Source organism: Tachypleus tridentatus, chromosome 10, assembly GCF_004210375.1.
Source record: "Tachypleus tridentatus isolate NWPU-2018 chromosome 10, ASM421037v1, whole genome shotgun sequence".
NCBI lineage: Eukaryota > Metazoa > Arthropoda > Merostomata > Xiphosura > Limulidae > Tachypleus > Tachypleus tridentatus.
In genome coordinates this window covers 106230010-106248046 of record NC_134834.1, presented here as the reverse complement: position 1 = coordinate 106248046, position 18037 = coordinate 106230010, and the positions used below count along the sequence as shown (strand labels likewise).

The following is an 18037-nucleotide window of genomic DNA, read 5'->3' as shown; positions in this document are numbered from 1 at the left end:
TGGATTCAGCAGCTCGTCCATTGACTCTGCATGACCCAATACTTGTTCATGATCCATGAATGAGCAATATACTTTGTGACTTGTAAAGGTTCAAGATTGCTATATGAGTTATGCACTTGGCCATTTAGTGTCAGCCATCTCCAGCCATCTGCTGGAGTACAGTTCCTTTTGGGAAACATTGCCCTTCAATAACACCTTCTTTCACTTTCTAATGTTCATCAGTGGATTCAACAAGAGCTGCAGTTGAATTGCTCTGGATAGCATAGAACTAGGAATTTTTTACAGGCCACCTCATCTGGTTTGACATTTGCCAGATATAACACAACTACAATGATTCACAGTCATCCAAGTTTCCCTTACACTAAGGTCAGTCCTCAAAGAAAGAGCATGGAAGGTAATTTCAAGTGCACCCAACAACACTCTTGTCTCTTCTTCTTGAGTGATCATGCCTATCAACATAAAAGTAAATGGACCTTTGCAGCACAAGTGAAAGTCCAACATCCAGGAAAGAACTTTTATTAGACCTCAGAACTCTCTTTGCCAACCATCTTTCCTCTGCGATTGACTCTCTCTCTCAGTCATAAGTTCTTCTAGTTGTGTAAAATGAAATTTCAAAGTACAAAAATAAAGATGTTTTTTATCTTGAAGCACAAGTATTCAAGTAATTGAGTTATTAGAATTGAAATGACACAGCTTAATTTGATATTATTTCCCTAACAATAATTTTTTCGTCATATCTACTTTTGACATCGCCATCTTAGATTTCACTGTAGAAAGATTTCAATCGAAGTTGCGTTGCATGAGAAAGTCGGAAATACAGTGAATATTTTCAAAACTCTTAGACATAACTTTAGCAGTTAGTACGGGCTCAAACTACATTTTCGTGTATTTCAAATGCGAACGGTTTTTGATTTCAGAATTAGTGTTTTAAACTTATACTTTTGGTCCTGAAACTGAAAAAAAATGAAGTTGTGAAACTGAATTTAAATAAATATTAAATGACTTAACAGTACTGATCGCAATAATAATAATAGCATTAATATTAATAATATACTATATGATAAATAATCAGTGACACAGAATTAGCAACATTATCCGATTGTAAGCTTTTGAATTTCGAAGTAATTCAGTAAAAAAAACAACAAAATTTATGATTTACCATTTGCCTATAAGTTATAGTTCAACTAAACGGTAAAGATCGTGTTGTGAATTTTTAATTTTATACAAGTGTGTATTACAGAAACTTATGTTATTAGTGTTAGTAGTATTGCTCTTACCAGTGTTACTGTTTGCGTAACAACTAGTCTAAATCAATGGAGTTGATAGCTTCCAGGAATTTCTGGGATGTGTGACGCATACTCAGCTTACAAGTGATATATTATATTGTATTAATACAAGTTACAGCTTTTAAAGTAAGTAAGATTTCCGTTTAGAACAAATTCTCCATGTCGATCATTGGTGCGATCATTCTCATTTGACAATAATTTGTAAAAGCCGTAAACTTAGTTATTTGGAACGTGAACTCAAAACGAAACTAATATAACAAGTGAGTTGTTTTATTACTACATATTTATAATATAAAGAGTATGAAAGGTGTAATTTGATGAAATGACAAGGGTAACAAAGCTGTTAATCACCATCTAATAAATAAGTGTAAATTACTAAACAATATGATACAATTTTATGAAATAATAAGTAAGAAAGGCTACCAATAGTATTCGCAGAACTGTTGTTTATGTTATTATCATTGTTCATAGTGAATAATAAGGCCTGTGAATCTCATGTCTATAGTGGTATATAGGCTTGTTTCCATGTAGAATTACTAATGTAATCACATATTTTGATTAGATTAGTTTTGAGTAACATGCACTTTCGCTCAAACTTAGCATCACGTTGATACAGAAAACGCACCATTAAGCTTGCAAGTTACAGCAATTTACTGTGAGTTAAAATTTTACTTTGCCAAAAATTTTACTTAAACATGTTCCAAAGAGTAAACATTTGCATCCCTGAAGTGAAATTATAGAATATTAAAAAATGTAAACCAGCATTATATTAGTAAGTAGAAATAATTATCTAAATAATTACATCATTGAAATAAATAAAGTTGATTTTTCTTTGGTTTTTATGCCTAAATTGCAGGATTGAAAGGCAAAAAAAAAGTTAATGTTTGAAGAGGGTAGCAGGTGTATATTTCATTAGTTTAAGTATAACAGTGAGAGAACATGAAGTTACTTAAATAAAAAATATCAATGATCTTACAATCTATGATCCTTTAGTGATTCAAGAGTTTACATAATTATAGAAAAAAAGCAGTAACATATTGTATGGATCGAGTCCCCTCGGTAAACTCCATATCCCACTGTGGTTTTGCTATAATGAAACACAATATGTGCACATACTGTATGGATTCCATTGTGGTCAGCCAAAATAAAACATTAATTCAAGTGATCCATGGTTTGGAATGGTGTAGAAATTATTAAGGTGATTGTTCTGTGTCCTATCTATAGGAGAACAAGAATGAAATATAGAATTGTAAGTTAAGGTTTATCTTTAGGATAAACAATGTGATTTTATACAAAGTTCTATATTTATGGAACAAGGTTCTTAGTTCTGTAAAGCTGGAACTTTCTCAGGTTAACTGATACATAAATGATAAGAATGCACTGAACAACAAGTTAATAAAATTAAAAATACATCACCTATTACAGCAGTATGATACTTAGTAGTATACGGAATTACAGTGATTAAAGGTGAATAGTTGTCTTGAGAGAATTGTTACACCAGGGTCTTACAAATACATGATATTTCATTAATGAAAAGAACATTTCTTCAGTGTACTTATGCTACTTAACTTTCTTGTTGGATTTATATCTGCACTATCATTCAGTTTTACTTAGTTTTATATGACATTTAGGATTTAAAACTACAATGGTTTGTAATGTGGAAATGACCATGTCTTCAATGGTAACTTTATCTTTGTAAAGTAAGTAACTTAAATACAAGGAAAAGGCCTAGCATGACCTGGTGGTGTGGGTGCTCAATCTGCAATATGGGGCTGCAGATTTAAATCCCCATCACCAAACATGCTCATCCTATATGTTTGTCTTCTAGGCCAGACACTTAACCGTAAATATTTTTGGTCTAGAAGATTATAGGTTAACTCCATATTGAAGTTACAGAAATTATTTGAAAAAAAAACTTGAATCTAGAGAAAAATATAGAATTAATATGTCCTTTATATCTTTCCATCAGATATATATTTATATGCCATGGGAACCAGATCTATCGTGTTTGTGACTGGAAATTTGAAAAAACTAGAAGAGGTCACAGCAATACTTGGAGAAAAGTTTCCTTTCAAGGTATGTGGACTTATATCTAGCAAAAACAATTATTTGGCCACTATCTTACTGAAGCCATATAAATTACAATATCAGGTGGTGACTTACAGAAAGTTATAAAAGTGTGAAACAAAAATTATGATTGAAGATTTAAATGAATTAAGGATCTCTTTGAGATTTGCATGAGCTAACATTTGAATTGCAGGAACTCAGTGTCTGTATGAACTACAAAAAGAAGAGTGAAAGATAATTTTGGACCATTGAAAATATAATATGTTAGAACTGACATGTTTAAATGCCAAATCACTTTTTATACTAAGTGTGGTAAAGAAATGTACAAACCATCTGACATTGGCTCTTCCTTAAATTCTGTTTAAGTCGAAAGAGTAGCCTTTTTCTTTTCAGTAGAAATGTGATAGTCTTCCAGAGGGTATACAGGTCTGAGAAACTGGTTTAGCTTCACTTACCTTGGCAACTGTTGCTGGTAACCCTAACCTTTCAACATGGTACACCACCAGCAACCTTGTAACAGACAACCTACTTAATATGATGGAAAATGTTTTGGTTAGTTTTATTTCCAGCTTTAAGACACCCTGTCAAAAGGCTCTACATAAAAACTGTGGTTATTTCAAACAAATATTTATCTATGATATTAAGGTATATTGGTATAATAATACCAAAATTACAGTAAAGTGTTGATGATCTATGGAAAAAAATCAGTTTCAGCATATGTTGAGAATTGAAATTTCTGGTGACAGAATAATAGAAACTTATTTCACCTACAAAGTTTGGTAAGTGCATACAATTCGATCATGTATTAGTGATGAAATACTTTGTTAATGTTGTTAAATATTGTTTGGTAATTTAATGAAGAACTTTGATGACATACATAATACAATGTTTTGCTTCAGAAGAGAAGTATCATCACATATGTTTATTTATATAAGCATGAAATGCAAATTATATTTTTATTTATTTATTGAGTTGACTAAATGGACAGTGCTCTCATGTCATTGCATTAGTGAAGTTAGAAGGAGATTACAAGAATAATTGTAAAACACAGTGAGACACCTACAATATAGGAATGTCAAAACTACGTTTTACATTTCTATAAATGCTGTTTTGCTGTGTGATATTATTTAATGTAAGAGATTAAATACACAAAATTCTCCAGGTTTGAAAATAGTTTTGTATATGTTTTATTTTTAACAAAACAGGAAATATTAATTTTACAGTTATTCTAAAATTTCATGTTAAAATATTCAGGTAAGAAACAAAACACTTAATGCTATAAAGTATTTATAAATCACCATTTAAAACATATAAAATTAGATTATGTCATGAAACTTTGTTTTGTACTCTATTAATTCAAAATACTTAATTACTAAATCAGATATGACATTGCAAGACTTAAAAGGAACCCATCTGGAATATAAAAGATTAACAAATGTTTACAAAAACACATACACCTCTTGGAGAAGTACATTTTGAATTAGAAGTATTGGATACAATATCAAGTGTGTATAGTATTTAAATAACTTAAACATTCACTAGGGCTCTAAGATTCTTTTATTTAGAGCTGCAAGTGAAAATATACAATGTTTTTTATTTATTAGAATTTTGTTTTTATTTCAAAGTACTTAGTGTGAAAATTTGTGCTTTTTTCATGCATTATTCACTATTGTTTATGCATTTGAAATTTTACTTCTAATTGTGCATTATAAATATATCTTGAAAGGGTCGTGTTAATGACACACATACTACATGGGTTTTCAAAATATTCAGTTTTAGTCCTAACTAAGCTAGTTACTTCCTTATGTTAAAGTCATATCAGCCATAATGACATTCCCTTTAGTAATATAAACACTAGTATGTATGTAAAAATGGCTCTTTTGGGTTGAGAAAATTTCTTATGTAGAGGATGAACAACGTTTCGACCTTTTTCGGTCATCGTCAGTTTCACGAAGCAGGTCGAAACATTGTTCACTCCTCTACGTAAAAAATTTTCTCAACCCAAACGAGCCGTTTTTACATATATATTTCTCTACAAGTGGGTTTTCTCTACATCACTGATAAACACTAGTGTTGATTCTTTAACAAATCGCTTTCTTCTGGAAGCTCTCTTTCTGAAGTTGAATATGTGAATAGATGAGATATGAATATCAGAGATCTGTTAGGCTCACATGCTCTTGAAAATTGTGATATTTGATTTGTAGTCAATTAAAATTCAGTTTCACCAGTTATTGCTATTGTTGAAAATTCTTTTATGGAGATTTTGTAGGACACTGTTAATGGTTTTATCTTTGTGCAACCTAAGTTGAGATATGTGTGTTCAATCCAAATGTTGAAGACAGTTCTGCTTTATTGTGTTAAAAGTCAATGCTTACAGACAGATCTTTCAGTTCACAGCTGTGCCTAAGTTTGCACAAAGATAGAAAAATATCTTCTTAGTGTCTGAAAATATGTCAGTTCAAGAAGTCTTGATACAAGAATTGACTTTTAACACAATAAAGCAGTACTTTCTCAGTATGTCCTTGAGTAGAAAGATCCATCTTTTGAAAACACTTGAGTTTTTATCACTTTCATAAAGAAAAACAAAAAACTATCTTCTAAGGAAAGAATTTTAATGTCTCTTATTCTATATTCTTATTGTAATTTGTAGAGGTAAATAATTAGTGGAATTAGCTAATCAGTTAATCATAAGTATCATTTAATGTTACATTTATCCACTCAGTTATTTTCATGGGAGACTAAAAGAAATTTTGATTGTTCTAATATGAATTAACTTGGAACAATGTTGTACAAATTAGATTTTTATTACCATTTTCATAGCTTTACACTTAATGACAAACAAACATAAAAAGTGTTATTTCACTTGCTTATTAGACAGTTGGAATGATCTAAAACAGTAATAGTAGGAAAACCTTGTTACTTATTTTCATAAGGTGTTACACTAGCTAATTAAGCTTAACAAACTTGAATTAATCAAAATTATAATAAGAATATTTTAATTACTAGAGAACCAGAATTAGAAACGAATTTTGATAAAGCAGATTATTTCATGTTAAACTAATTGATGTCATCAGTGCTCATGGATAATTGATTATATTGAAGTTATCTCTCAACTCTAGTGATGGGAGTCTTTAAAGTATGAGAAATGTTAGTGCTAAAAATCTGATACATCTTGTACCAGTGTAATACTTGAATGAGCCCTTTACTTTTACTTCTTGTTTTATCTCAATAATTAAACCAAACATTTCAAATTTCTTTCTTTCTGAGGTTAATATTTCCTGCAGCCCATTTTGCAGTCTTTCAGCAATATCACTTTGTTCCTTGATTTGATTTAAAGACTACCATTATTATCAGTTAGGACAACTGCTTCCAATGGTGAAGCTTATAAAAAAAAAAAAAATATATATATATATATACAATTTATGTTTTGTAATAGGTCGCATCATTGCATTTGTTGACTGCATTTAAAATATTATTGAACTACTATATTATGAATTTATGTCAATAAGTTTGGAATCAGATTGTAGATTATAATTCAAACTTTAATATTTTATGAGTTAAATTCTTAATTTAAAAGTAAATGTTAAATAAACAAACCTAAATCCTAAATATAGATTTTAGTAAATCACATGGTATAGTGAATGTAGCACTCTTTAAAATTAGATTTTGTAATATCAAAATACTAAGTCTATAGTTTTGTACAAATTAGGAACTCAAGTTACTAAAATTAACAAGCTAGAATGTAAGATAAGAACTTCGTATCTTTTTATTTTGCTGAGGTATGGCTTATGTACTGAATCAAACAGGGTTCACTCCTTTCCATTGTTGAAAGCGGTTGCTTATATGCACTTATGTCAATATATATACCAATGAAATAACCAATTAACAGCTCATTATGTCTCCCTTATGGTTTCATCAGTGATTTCAATCTGTAGAAAGGCTACCATGTTCTTTCAAACCAAGATTTCAAGGAGGTAAGTTGTGTTTTTAGTCTGCTTTCAGTTTCATACTTTTTTAGACCTAAATACAGCTTAGTTACAAAGGTTAATAAATTATAGTGGAATTCTGTGGTATCAGTATAGTTATTTATGATATTTTTGGTTATTTAACTGTACATATAAAACCTAAAAAGGTTTGTTTGATATCTTCCGTGTGCAAAATTTTAAGAGGCTTAACAACCTAAGTTCAGCAGCAACTGACAACAAAGGTTGTAGTGAGAAGAGATAATTGTTCACTTCTTGATTTATTGTTCTATATTTTAAGAAAATTAGTTTTAATAATTTATTTCTAAACAGTAATATGAGTATATGTATATAATGTATAATAATATGAAATGTAACTGTATATTACAAAATACTACTCCATTAAAACACAGACAAGATAAGGAAGACTAAAGGTCAGTTTTATATTACTGGACATTTAACACGAGTTCACGTACACCACATCAGTACAAGTTATTTAATGTTAGCTTGGCATGACTGGAAGGTCATTATAATCCAAAATAATAAATATATGACTTTATGAGCACTTAGACTAAAGATTTGTATTTTCATGTTTAATGTGTGTTCATAAAATATATTCTTATTGAAAACAAACATTTGAAATATTTTTTGGATGTTTTAGAGATTGTGCAAATATATAAAATATTGGAATACTAATATTTGTATTTTATCACAATATGAAATTACTTTGCACTCTGACTATAATGAAATGGACTCGATAATTTCACAGATAAATCTTCAGTAAAAATATTTCATTAAAAATCTATTTTTTTATTATCAAAATGCATGTAATCATTACTAAAACTTACCAAATTTTGTGAAGATGCACATGCTATATCAAAATTTATGGTGCAAATACTTAGCCCCCCAGTGGCACAGCAATATGTCTGTGGACTTGCACCATTAAAAACTGGGTTTAGTACCCTGATGGGCAGAGCACAGATCCCTCAGTGTATTCAGCAGATAACCCAGTGTGGCTTTACTATAAGGAAAACACAGACACAAATACTTAATGTGTGCAAATGAGTAAACAAACTTGTGTATGCCAAGTCCATAGCAAAATTGTTAAGACACCCAAATATTATGCTTATCAAATTAAAAGATTTTGATTTTATTTCAAAAAGAAATATAAAAACCATTAAACCTTCAACAGATGGTGGTTGTAAGCCTTCATCTGCATCAGTTAAGGTACCACCAAAACTTAAGAGATTTTAAAGCAGAGCAATTGGATATTCAAACCAGTGAAAAAGGCAGAAGTAGGTTATGGATGAAAGAACAAAGAGACCTTTAACATCAAATTTTGGAACAATTTTAATTAAAAAGACTGTATATTTACATTATGTTAAAAAGATAGAAAATTGAGGCTGTTTCACTGGAGTATGGGAAGAGAAATAAAAGAAATTTAAAAAGAAACTTCATTAAACTTACAAAAGAAATGATTAGAGACATTTAAATATGGACCTTTATCCAGATGGAAAATTATCATAATTATAATCAAATGTCTATATGCAACAATGAATTGCTTGAAGGACCTGAAAAACACGTCTGCTTTTTTACATTCAGAAAGAAATGGTGGTTATTGTGCACAAGTCCAAGATAAGTTCATGATAAATAAGGCTGAATTTTTCTATGTTTATTTACAAACAGAAGATGTCTTTGTGAAATAATTTTAATATATTCCACATATGAAAAGTTTCATAAATGTTTTGGGGGCCAGACAAGTTTGGCCTTTAAGTAAGACATATGAGCTTCATTTGTCTTCATGTTGAATGCTATTGTTTATTTGAGATTCATTAATTTTATTTATGTCATCTGGTGGTTATAAGAAAGTAAATGAAAAAGTAACAGTAGTTTCCTTTTAAAAATATATTTTGTGTCTAGTGCCATTTGTATTTGACATATGTTATTACTTGATATATATGCTGTATAACAAATTAAATATTTTTGTACTAATTGTATTGTTTTCACTATCAAAACACTTTTATCACATTTACAAACAGAAGTTATTTTAAAATCAAATAGAATTACCTCCCACACCTTTCAGAGACCAGGTCTGGAAAAAAAACTATTTTTGGAGGTAGCTGAGTTGGAGTTTTCAAATTAACACATGCATGTACGATTAGGTAAATTGTCAGTTGGCTAATCACCATCTAGAGTATTGTCTTCTTAATATGCTTATGTATAAGATCTAGCTGGTTAAAATATAAACAGATCTAGTGTTAGCCTTGGGATACTTACTTTTACATGTCTGCCTACATGAATGTAGTTTATGATAAAAGTTAAACGTATGTAGACTGATTTAAAAAAACAAAAAATGCTGATCTTCGTACATAAGGTTAGTTATGACTGAAGTTTTATAAACTTGTCTTGAAACATTCTTATCTGTGTTTATTGATATAATAAATGTTTAATTTTGTGTAAGATCTACAATATGCTTGAATCTATTGCAAATATTTTGATACTGTAGATATTTTTCAAACCATAGTTTGAAAATGACATGAAATAGCCATTAAAATGTTCAAGATATCCAAGTTCCCCATGCACACTCCTTTACTATTGTGAAAGATCAAAAACTAGAACTGTATTCATATTCACTGTTTGTAACACTTTTTATCAGCAGCTTTTGGAAATTGCTCTGCAGTCAGTGAAAAGCTCTGATGCAATTGGTGATGACAAAATAGTTTAACTGTGAAGACATATCTGTGCATAGCATTCAATATCCTTGAAAGATTTTTTCTTAAAACCCTGTGAAACAGAATTGAGATATGAATGCTTTACCTGTTACTTTTGGGAAGTTCTTTTGTCACCTGATGGTTACAAGATTCCATTGTGATTCTGCTTTCTAAAAGAAGTTGAATGAACAATGATCTACAAAATCGTAAGCCTACAGTAATAGTTCTACTTCTTTTAATAGTAGATCTTTTGATCTGTTGTCAGAAGTCATTTGATAAAGTTTTTGGAGAATTTGACTTTTGTTAATGGTTTTTACAACAGCGTGGCTTTAAAAAAAATATTTTGTCCTGCCAACTTGAAGTATTTACATAAGTTTCCTCCTTCTGAGATGACAGAACACCTTCACATTCAGAAAATCTTTGATAATTGCTCCATAAGGGATTAATTTTTAATGTTTTGGATGTGTATGAAATTTATAGAAAGTTTAAACAGTAGGTAGAAAGTGTCCTTAGTTACTGTAAACATTGAATGGTAATAGTTTCTTACTTGAAGAATGTGATCTATTTTAAGTATGCAGGAGTATTAAAAACAAATAGTAAATTTTAAAATGAAGTAATAAAATAAGAATTAAAACTACAGTCACAAATTCATAAAATTGAATCTCACTTTGGCCTACAGATAAGTGTATAAAGCTCTATCTAAAAATTGAAGGCCAAACACCATGAATTACTAAAGAGGTACTAAAGAACTAAGCCAGCAAGGCTCAAATTCTACTTGCAGAGATTCCCCTGCTTTACATTTAGAAACCTTGATGTGATAGATACCACACACACACACACACACACACACACATATCTAAGCCTAATGACCTGTTTTCAGGTCCATAATCAACTTTTATTTCTTGTGTTTAATACTATATTAGACATAAATGCTGGTTAAAATTATAATCTGCTTAGTTCAATTGGCCATCAGACATAGCACACGATGGTCACTTGGTGGTAGCAGTGGTTAAATTCCATGCTGATAGCTTCTGACTTTAACCATCATCCAGTAACACACACATTGCATACTTTCGTAAATGTGTTATCTTTGTCGTAATGTATCTGAAAGACTATTCTTCTTTATATGCTGTTTTGCCTTTCATTATACAGGAATGAAAGTAAAGTTTCACTGAACTTTTTGGATGTTTAAAAATTCAATAATTGTTCATAGATGTATTTAATGTAAAAATTTTAAGGATCTGCAAATAATGTATACTAACCAAAATTCAAGGATTTTAAACTTTGCAAGTATTGTTTTTTTTATAATGTTGGACTCAGTGTATCTTCAGTTAATAACAAATAAATATAAAATTAAAACATCTCATTCGTGGTGTTTATTTCCTAAGTTTTATTGTAATGATGTTTATATAAGGTCTTCTCTTGTGTTGGTTTAAAAAGTTCTTTATTTTGAATGTTTATTTACAGTTTTAATAATTCTATCTGTAACCCTATAGATAGAGAGCAAAGCCATTGATTTACCAGAATATCAAGGGGAACCTGATGAAATTTCTGTTGCTAAAGCAAAAGCTGCTGCTGACATCCTCCAGTGTCCTGTAATTGTAGAAGATACATGCCTATGTTTCAATGCATTGGGTGGTATGCCTGGGCCATATGTCAAGTGGTTTTTAAAAAATATAGGTCCAGAAGGTTTACATCGACTCTTAGAGGTAGGAGATACCAATACATTTTTGTCATTTCAGTGCTTGAGAAAAGACAAAAATATTAGTGTTGATTCTGGACTCTATCATATGTGGGTTTAAGTACGTTATTGGGAACTGAATATAGTAGTAGAGTATGGTATAAATATTACCAAGAATTATTAATTGCAGTGAATATCCCAAGAAACTTGTGGAAACCCAACAATTTGAGTATTTTTGTAAATTAGACTTTTCTTCAGTGAAAAATGAACGTTTTTTTTTTTTGCAGTTCATCTTCTAAAAGTACATGAGTTATGTTTTTATAACAATAGGTTATCTAATTTTTAATGTGCAGCATTGTAAATGTTTAATTAAATACATATCATTGTACGACACTTTCCTGTTATATGTATGACATATTTTGACATTTTCATCACATGCAAAACTAGTTTCTGAAGAAGAAAAATATAAACCTGTTCAGGTACTTTTTTGTTTTTATTAATAGTGTTTCATCATAAGAAATACCTGTAAATATTTAAATATAATTCATAACTGCAGTTTAAGTAATAAAACTGTGTCAATCTCAATTTTCTCAGGTTCCTTGATAAGTTGAGGCTTTAACTTCTATAATATAAAATTATTTTTTAAACACAAGTTTAAAAATTTTTGAAATGCAAATTAAAAGTAGAATTACTTTATCACAAAAATGGTAACTGAAGAAAAATGAAATGCAAGATTTACTTATCAGTGATGCAATTTACTGGAACTAGATAAAGAACACAACACATAAATCTTAATTGCAAGGTATGGCCATACATTCCAAACCCCACTCAGATGTTTCCAGTATCAACAGTTCAGTCACTCGAAGACATCATGTCGTGGCTCCTTGACAAGTGCTTGTTGCAGTAGCAAGGACCACGATGCCTGTGAGTTTGAAATGGACCCTCATTGCATCAGTTGCAATGGCTTTCACCTGTTTTACTTTCGTTCTTGCCCTGAATGGTTGAAAGAAAAAGAGGTGCAGTATTTGAAGATGATTCAAAACATTACTTACCCTGAGACTGAAAAGTTGCTGTCCACCACTTCATTTTGGATGTAAGCTGCTGCGCTTCATTCCACTACTACAATGGGAGTGCAGACAGATCTCTCTATGCCTCCAAAAGAATCGTTCCCAGACCAAATGGAAAGTCTTTTGACCTCCATGTTTAAAAAAGTTGATGAATTAATGCCGACACCCATCTCTGTTGCTAACATACATTCCAGCAAACCCCAAGATCCACTTCCTTTAGTTCTGGGTAGGGGAATTCCTCTGACACATCTTCCTCCCCCACCCAAAGATTCAAAACGATCATTTGTTCATGTCCTCAGTCACTGATATCCTCTTCCAAGAACAAAGACCTGCCTAATCGACCTAGGGCAGGATCCAGAAGGTCAACAGATTTCCCTTGAATAAAGACAATAAAGAAAAAAGACTTAGTTGTGAACAGAAGGGCTCTTCATCCAGTTCGCCTACACATAAGTAAAAATGGCCACCTTGATACAATGGAACTGTCAAGGTTTACGTTCTAATGTGGATGACATCAAAGCACTGATTGCCTCCTACCATCCTGTATGTCTTTCCTTACAGGAAACATTTCTGAAACCTGCTGATACAATCACCTTTCGGCAGTTTTCTTTGTGCAGAAATGACAGGCTGTGTGATGGACAAGTGCATGGAGGAGTGGCACTGTTGGTTGATCAGCTTGTGTCCACCCTCTCTTTATCGTTCAACACACCCTTGGAAGCCATAGCCATCCATGTTTCCTTAGATTGTACCATAACTGTTTTTTGTTCTCTTTACCTGTCTCCTGGAAAGACCTATGATCAATCAGATCTTGATGCTCTCATTGAACAGTTGGCATCTCCCTTTTTACTCCTGGGGGACTTCAGTGGACATCATCTCCTCTGGGAAAGTGTTGAAATAGATGGGAGGGTCGCTCCGTAGAGCGTATACTCTCTGATCACAAACTTTCTCAATTCAATACTGGTTCTTATACTTATTTTCATGTGCCTCGTCCGTCCTTTACTGCTATTGATCTCCTAGGTATCCTAACCTTTAATTGCATCTCTTTCCAGCAGGCCTGTGCACATGCTCAGTAGGTAAGATGTCAAACCAAGAAGGACTCTTGGATTAAGTTCACAACCAGCATATATATCACCAGTTCCAAAGTCATATGGGACAAGATTCATAAAGTCAGTGGGCAATATAATTTTGTCCCCCTCTCAGTCTTGCTCTCTGATGGCCAGGAAGTAGCTGATACCTTAAGTATCACTGATACTCTAGGTGAAAGCTTTTGCCAGATGTCTAGCACTTCTGCTCCATAGTCCACCTTCTTAGCCATCAAGACTTGGGCAGAGAAATTATCTCTTTTCTTTTGGAACTCAAACTTGCCCTTCATCAATCTGGTAGTACATTGGTCAGACCTGATGATGTTCACTACGAAATGCTGCACCATCTGTCTCCTGCTTCTTTTGCTATTCTTCTGATTGTTTTTAGCTGGATCTGGCAGAAGAAAGTTTATTCTGATGCCTGGTACCAGGCTATTTTCCTTCCTTTCTCTAAGCTTGGGAAAGATCCCAAGATTTCTTCAAACTACCATCCAATTGCTTTGATGAGCTGTCTCTATAAGAACTTAGAGAGGATGGTTAATGTTCATTTTGTTTGGTTCCTCAAATCAAACAACCAATGTGGTTTCTGACAACAGCGTTCCACCATTGACCACCTGATTTCACTTGAAATGTCAATCAGACAAGCTTTTCTCAAATGACAACATCTTATATGAATATTCTTTGACATTGAGAAGACTTATGATACAACATAGAGGTATGGCAGTTTGTGAGAGCTCCATTTATATGGGTTCCATGGCCATTTGCCCATTTTTATTACAAATTTTTTAATGGATAGGCGATTCCAAGTTCATGTGGGTTCGACACTTTCCTGTTCTTTTCTATAGGGACTTGGAGTTCTTCACTGCTATGTTGTGGGTGTCACATTTTTCATTATAAAGATTAATGCCATCACTGAACAACTCCCTCTTACTGTTGCAAACAAGCTTTATGTCGATGACTTTCACATCTCATGTCAATCGTTGAACATGAGATATGTTGAGTGGCAGCTACAGACTGCCCTCAGTTGTTTACTGAAGTTGATTACAGCAAATGGTTTTAACCTCTCTCTCTCTATAAAACTGCTTGCATGCACTTTTGCCACCAACGGGGTATTCACCCTGATCTTGAACTTCATATCGGTCAAGTTGTGCTACCTGTAGACCCTGAGACAAAGTTCTTGGGGCTTATTTTTGGCCATAAGCTAACCTCTATACTAGACATCAAGCAGCTACGAGTCAAATGTAAAGGTGCACTGAACATCCTCCATTTCCTTTCCTCCACCACTTGTGGAATGAATCAATGTTCTATGCTAAAGATATATTGTGCTCTTATTCAATCAAAACTCAATTATGGATCACTGGTCTGTGGCTCTGCCAGGACCTTGACCTTGAAGATGTTGGCTGAATATCAGTTTCACAAGTATTGAATTTTTGTCACAGGTTTGGAGTGACAAGAGTGCTTATGCACTGTGCACCTTTGCAACTGTCTTTACTTTATGCTTCGAAACTTCGTTCCTTACCAAAGCATCCCACCAGGAGTTGTGTTTTCCTTCCTTGGTGGGCCATGCTTTTCAAAACAGACAATCTGCCATTGCTCCTTTTGGCCTTTGTCTCCAGGTGCAGTTGGATTATTTGGGTCTGTCCTTGGATAACATTACTGTATCCACTGGTCAGCCCATCCCACCATGGAGTATTACAATCCCCAAATGTGACCTGTCTTTAAGCCATCTGAGAAAAGCAGATACTCCCACTTGGAAGAACTGTTTGTTGTTTGCTGAACATCTTTTGAACCATCCTTCCATTCCTATTTATACAGATGGTTTGAAATCAGGTAACTCTGTGGGCTCTGCCATTGTTTGTTGTGGTTTGGTGGTTACATGCAGAATCCCTTCCACATCTTCTGTGTTCACTGCTGAACTGTATGCCATTTCTCTTGCCCTGGATCACATAGAAACTGAGCAGTACTCAAACTGCACTATTTATACTGACTCACTTAGTTCTTTACTGGCTCTGGAGTTGCTTCATGTTAGTTCTCACTCTGTTCTTGCCAATATTCAAAACCAAGTGGGCCACTTCTCTTTAACACCTACTTCTGTCCAGTTCTTCTGGAAACCAGGTCACGTTGATATTTGTGGGAATGGGATCACCGACACCATAGCTATATTTGTCTGCTCTGGTACCTTCACTGCTGTGCCTGTTCTATACATGGGCTATGGTCCATTCAAGGCTTGGCTCCATGCCAGTTGGCAGTTGATGAGCTACATGAAAACAAGCTTTACCAAATAAAACCCTCTATTGGACTTTGGATGTCTTGCTTCATAAGGATTGGAAAGAGGAAGTTGTCCTAACTAGGCTATGCAGTGGTCACAGTTTTTTAACTCATTGTTTTCTTTTATCTGGGACTGATGCACCAATGTGTTGTCTATGTAACACTCAGGCCATGATAAGCCACATTTTACTGTCTTGTGTTGTTACAACTCTTAAGGATGGCACCATTATAAACATGTTTTGTGCCAAGGTTTATCTGTAATGTTTGACAGTGTTATTGGCGATGGTGACACTATCCACCTCAGAAATGTTTTTAGTTTTTGAAAAGCCATTAATCTTTTTAATGCTGTTTAAGCTTTTCACTTTATACATTAGACCTTTTTTTAATATGATTCCCTTTTAAGAATCAAAGCACATCTAGTTCGATTTGAAATTAGAAAATGGCCAAAACATCAAATAACTCAAAACCAAGGCTGGAAAGGCCAACTTCAAGTGTCTCATGCTGCTGTTTGAACTACCCGTTAGTCATCCTGGAAAGTTATGATAATTACAATTATGCTACAAAAAGTCTTTTGCAACTTGTATTACTGTAGTTTTTCTCTTACCACTGTTGGATTTAATGCTATTTATGTTTTTAATTTAAAAATTAAACTTTGTTTTGTTGTACCTTAATTTCCTTTTATGAATTTTAATAGTTTTACTTTAATTTGAACTTTTTACCAGATGTTTGGTGCAGATATTCTAGTTGGTTTGTGCCATAAAACATCAAACAAACCAATCACATAAATTTATACAATTTCTATTTATTTATAAAAGTAAGAGTTTGGCATGTTGGAACCACACAGCTTTTGATTTAAAGTAACATGTTTACCAAGTCAAGGAACTGAAACTGGAACTCAGTTCAAGTGTGATTTGAAGTAATAGAAACACTAATGTTTTATTTTGTTGTTGACACTACTGTGTAAACAAGTTTCTGTAAAAGTTTACTTTTTGTGCTAGAATATCAGTTTCACAAGTATTGAATTTTTGTTACAGGGTTGGAGTGACAAGAGTGCTTATGCGCTGTGCACTTTTGCATTTAGTGAGGGACAGGGTCATGAGGTAAAGTTGTTTCGTGGAAAAACAGATGGTGTCATTGTTGCTCCTCGAGACCCAAGAACCTTTGGTTGGGACCCATGCTTTCAGCCTCTTGGTCACATCCAGACGTATGCAGAAATGACGAGTGAACTAAAAAACAGCTTGTCACACAGGTACAAAGCTCTTGCAGCTTTAAGGGACCACTTCTGTTCAGAAAACAATTGTGGAAGTAGCTAATAAAAACAGATCCAATAATTGCTTGTGTATACAAATCTGTTCTGTTGAGAAAAGTTATTTATAAAAAATGAATCAATGAAAAAGTTTTCTTATAAATTTTGTTGTAATAGTAAGTAATTAATTATAATAGCTAATTGTTATGTTGTTTGTGTCATTCATTTGTACCAAATAATTTACTTAGTCATGATCATTTGAAGACTGATATCTGTCATACATTATTTAATAAACTGAAATAAAGAATTCAATATTATGAAGATCCCAGTTGCTAAATAAAACTCTTTCAAACATAAAAGTCAAAGTTATTGTTTCACCTAGTGTTCAACAGTAGTTACAATTCTAGTGAATAGTAGTACTAGTATTAACTAATAGGGGACTTTAATATTATATATGTGTACAGTTTAATGTAGAAACTGTTAAATAGCTTGATATTACCTATATTTACCATTATGGGCTGGCTGACATGGAAATAAAGGTTAATACTGGCAAAACTTCCTTATTTTAAAAAACAATGCACGAATAAATGGGTGGATTTTTTTGGGTTGTTTGATAAGGTGTACAATGAACTGTTAGATATCAGGATGGGAATATGTCTGAAAAATGCAA

General features: G+C 32.6%; 1 protein-coding gene across 3 annotated transcripts; it reads left to right on the top strand.

The window, feature by feature from the left end:
• The first annotated feature begins 740 nt into the window (after positions 1-740).
• On the top strand, positions 741-17463 carry LOC143230038 (inosine triphosphate pyrophosphatase). Of its 3 annotated transcripts, none has more exons than XM_076462990.1 (4): positions 741-1546; positions 3256-3362; positions 11523-11735; positions 17156-17463. In XM_076462990.1, the coding sequence occupies exons 2-4, from the start codon at positions 3273-3275 to the stop codon at positions 17432-17434; spliced, it is 582 nt and encodes a 193-aa protein (XP_076319105.1). In that variant the 5' UTR covers positions 741-1546; positions 3256-3272; the 3' UTR covers positions 17435-17463. The 3 variants fall into 3 exon arrangements, with proteins under 3 accessions (XP_076319105.1, XP_076319106.1, XP_076319107.1); XM_076462991.1 differs by having other exon boundaries at positions 1253-1412; XM_076462992.1 differs by lacking the exon at positions 741-1546 and adding an exon at positions 1747-1941.
• The last annotated feature ends 574 nt before the right edge of the window (positions 17464-18037 follow it).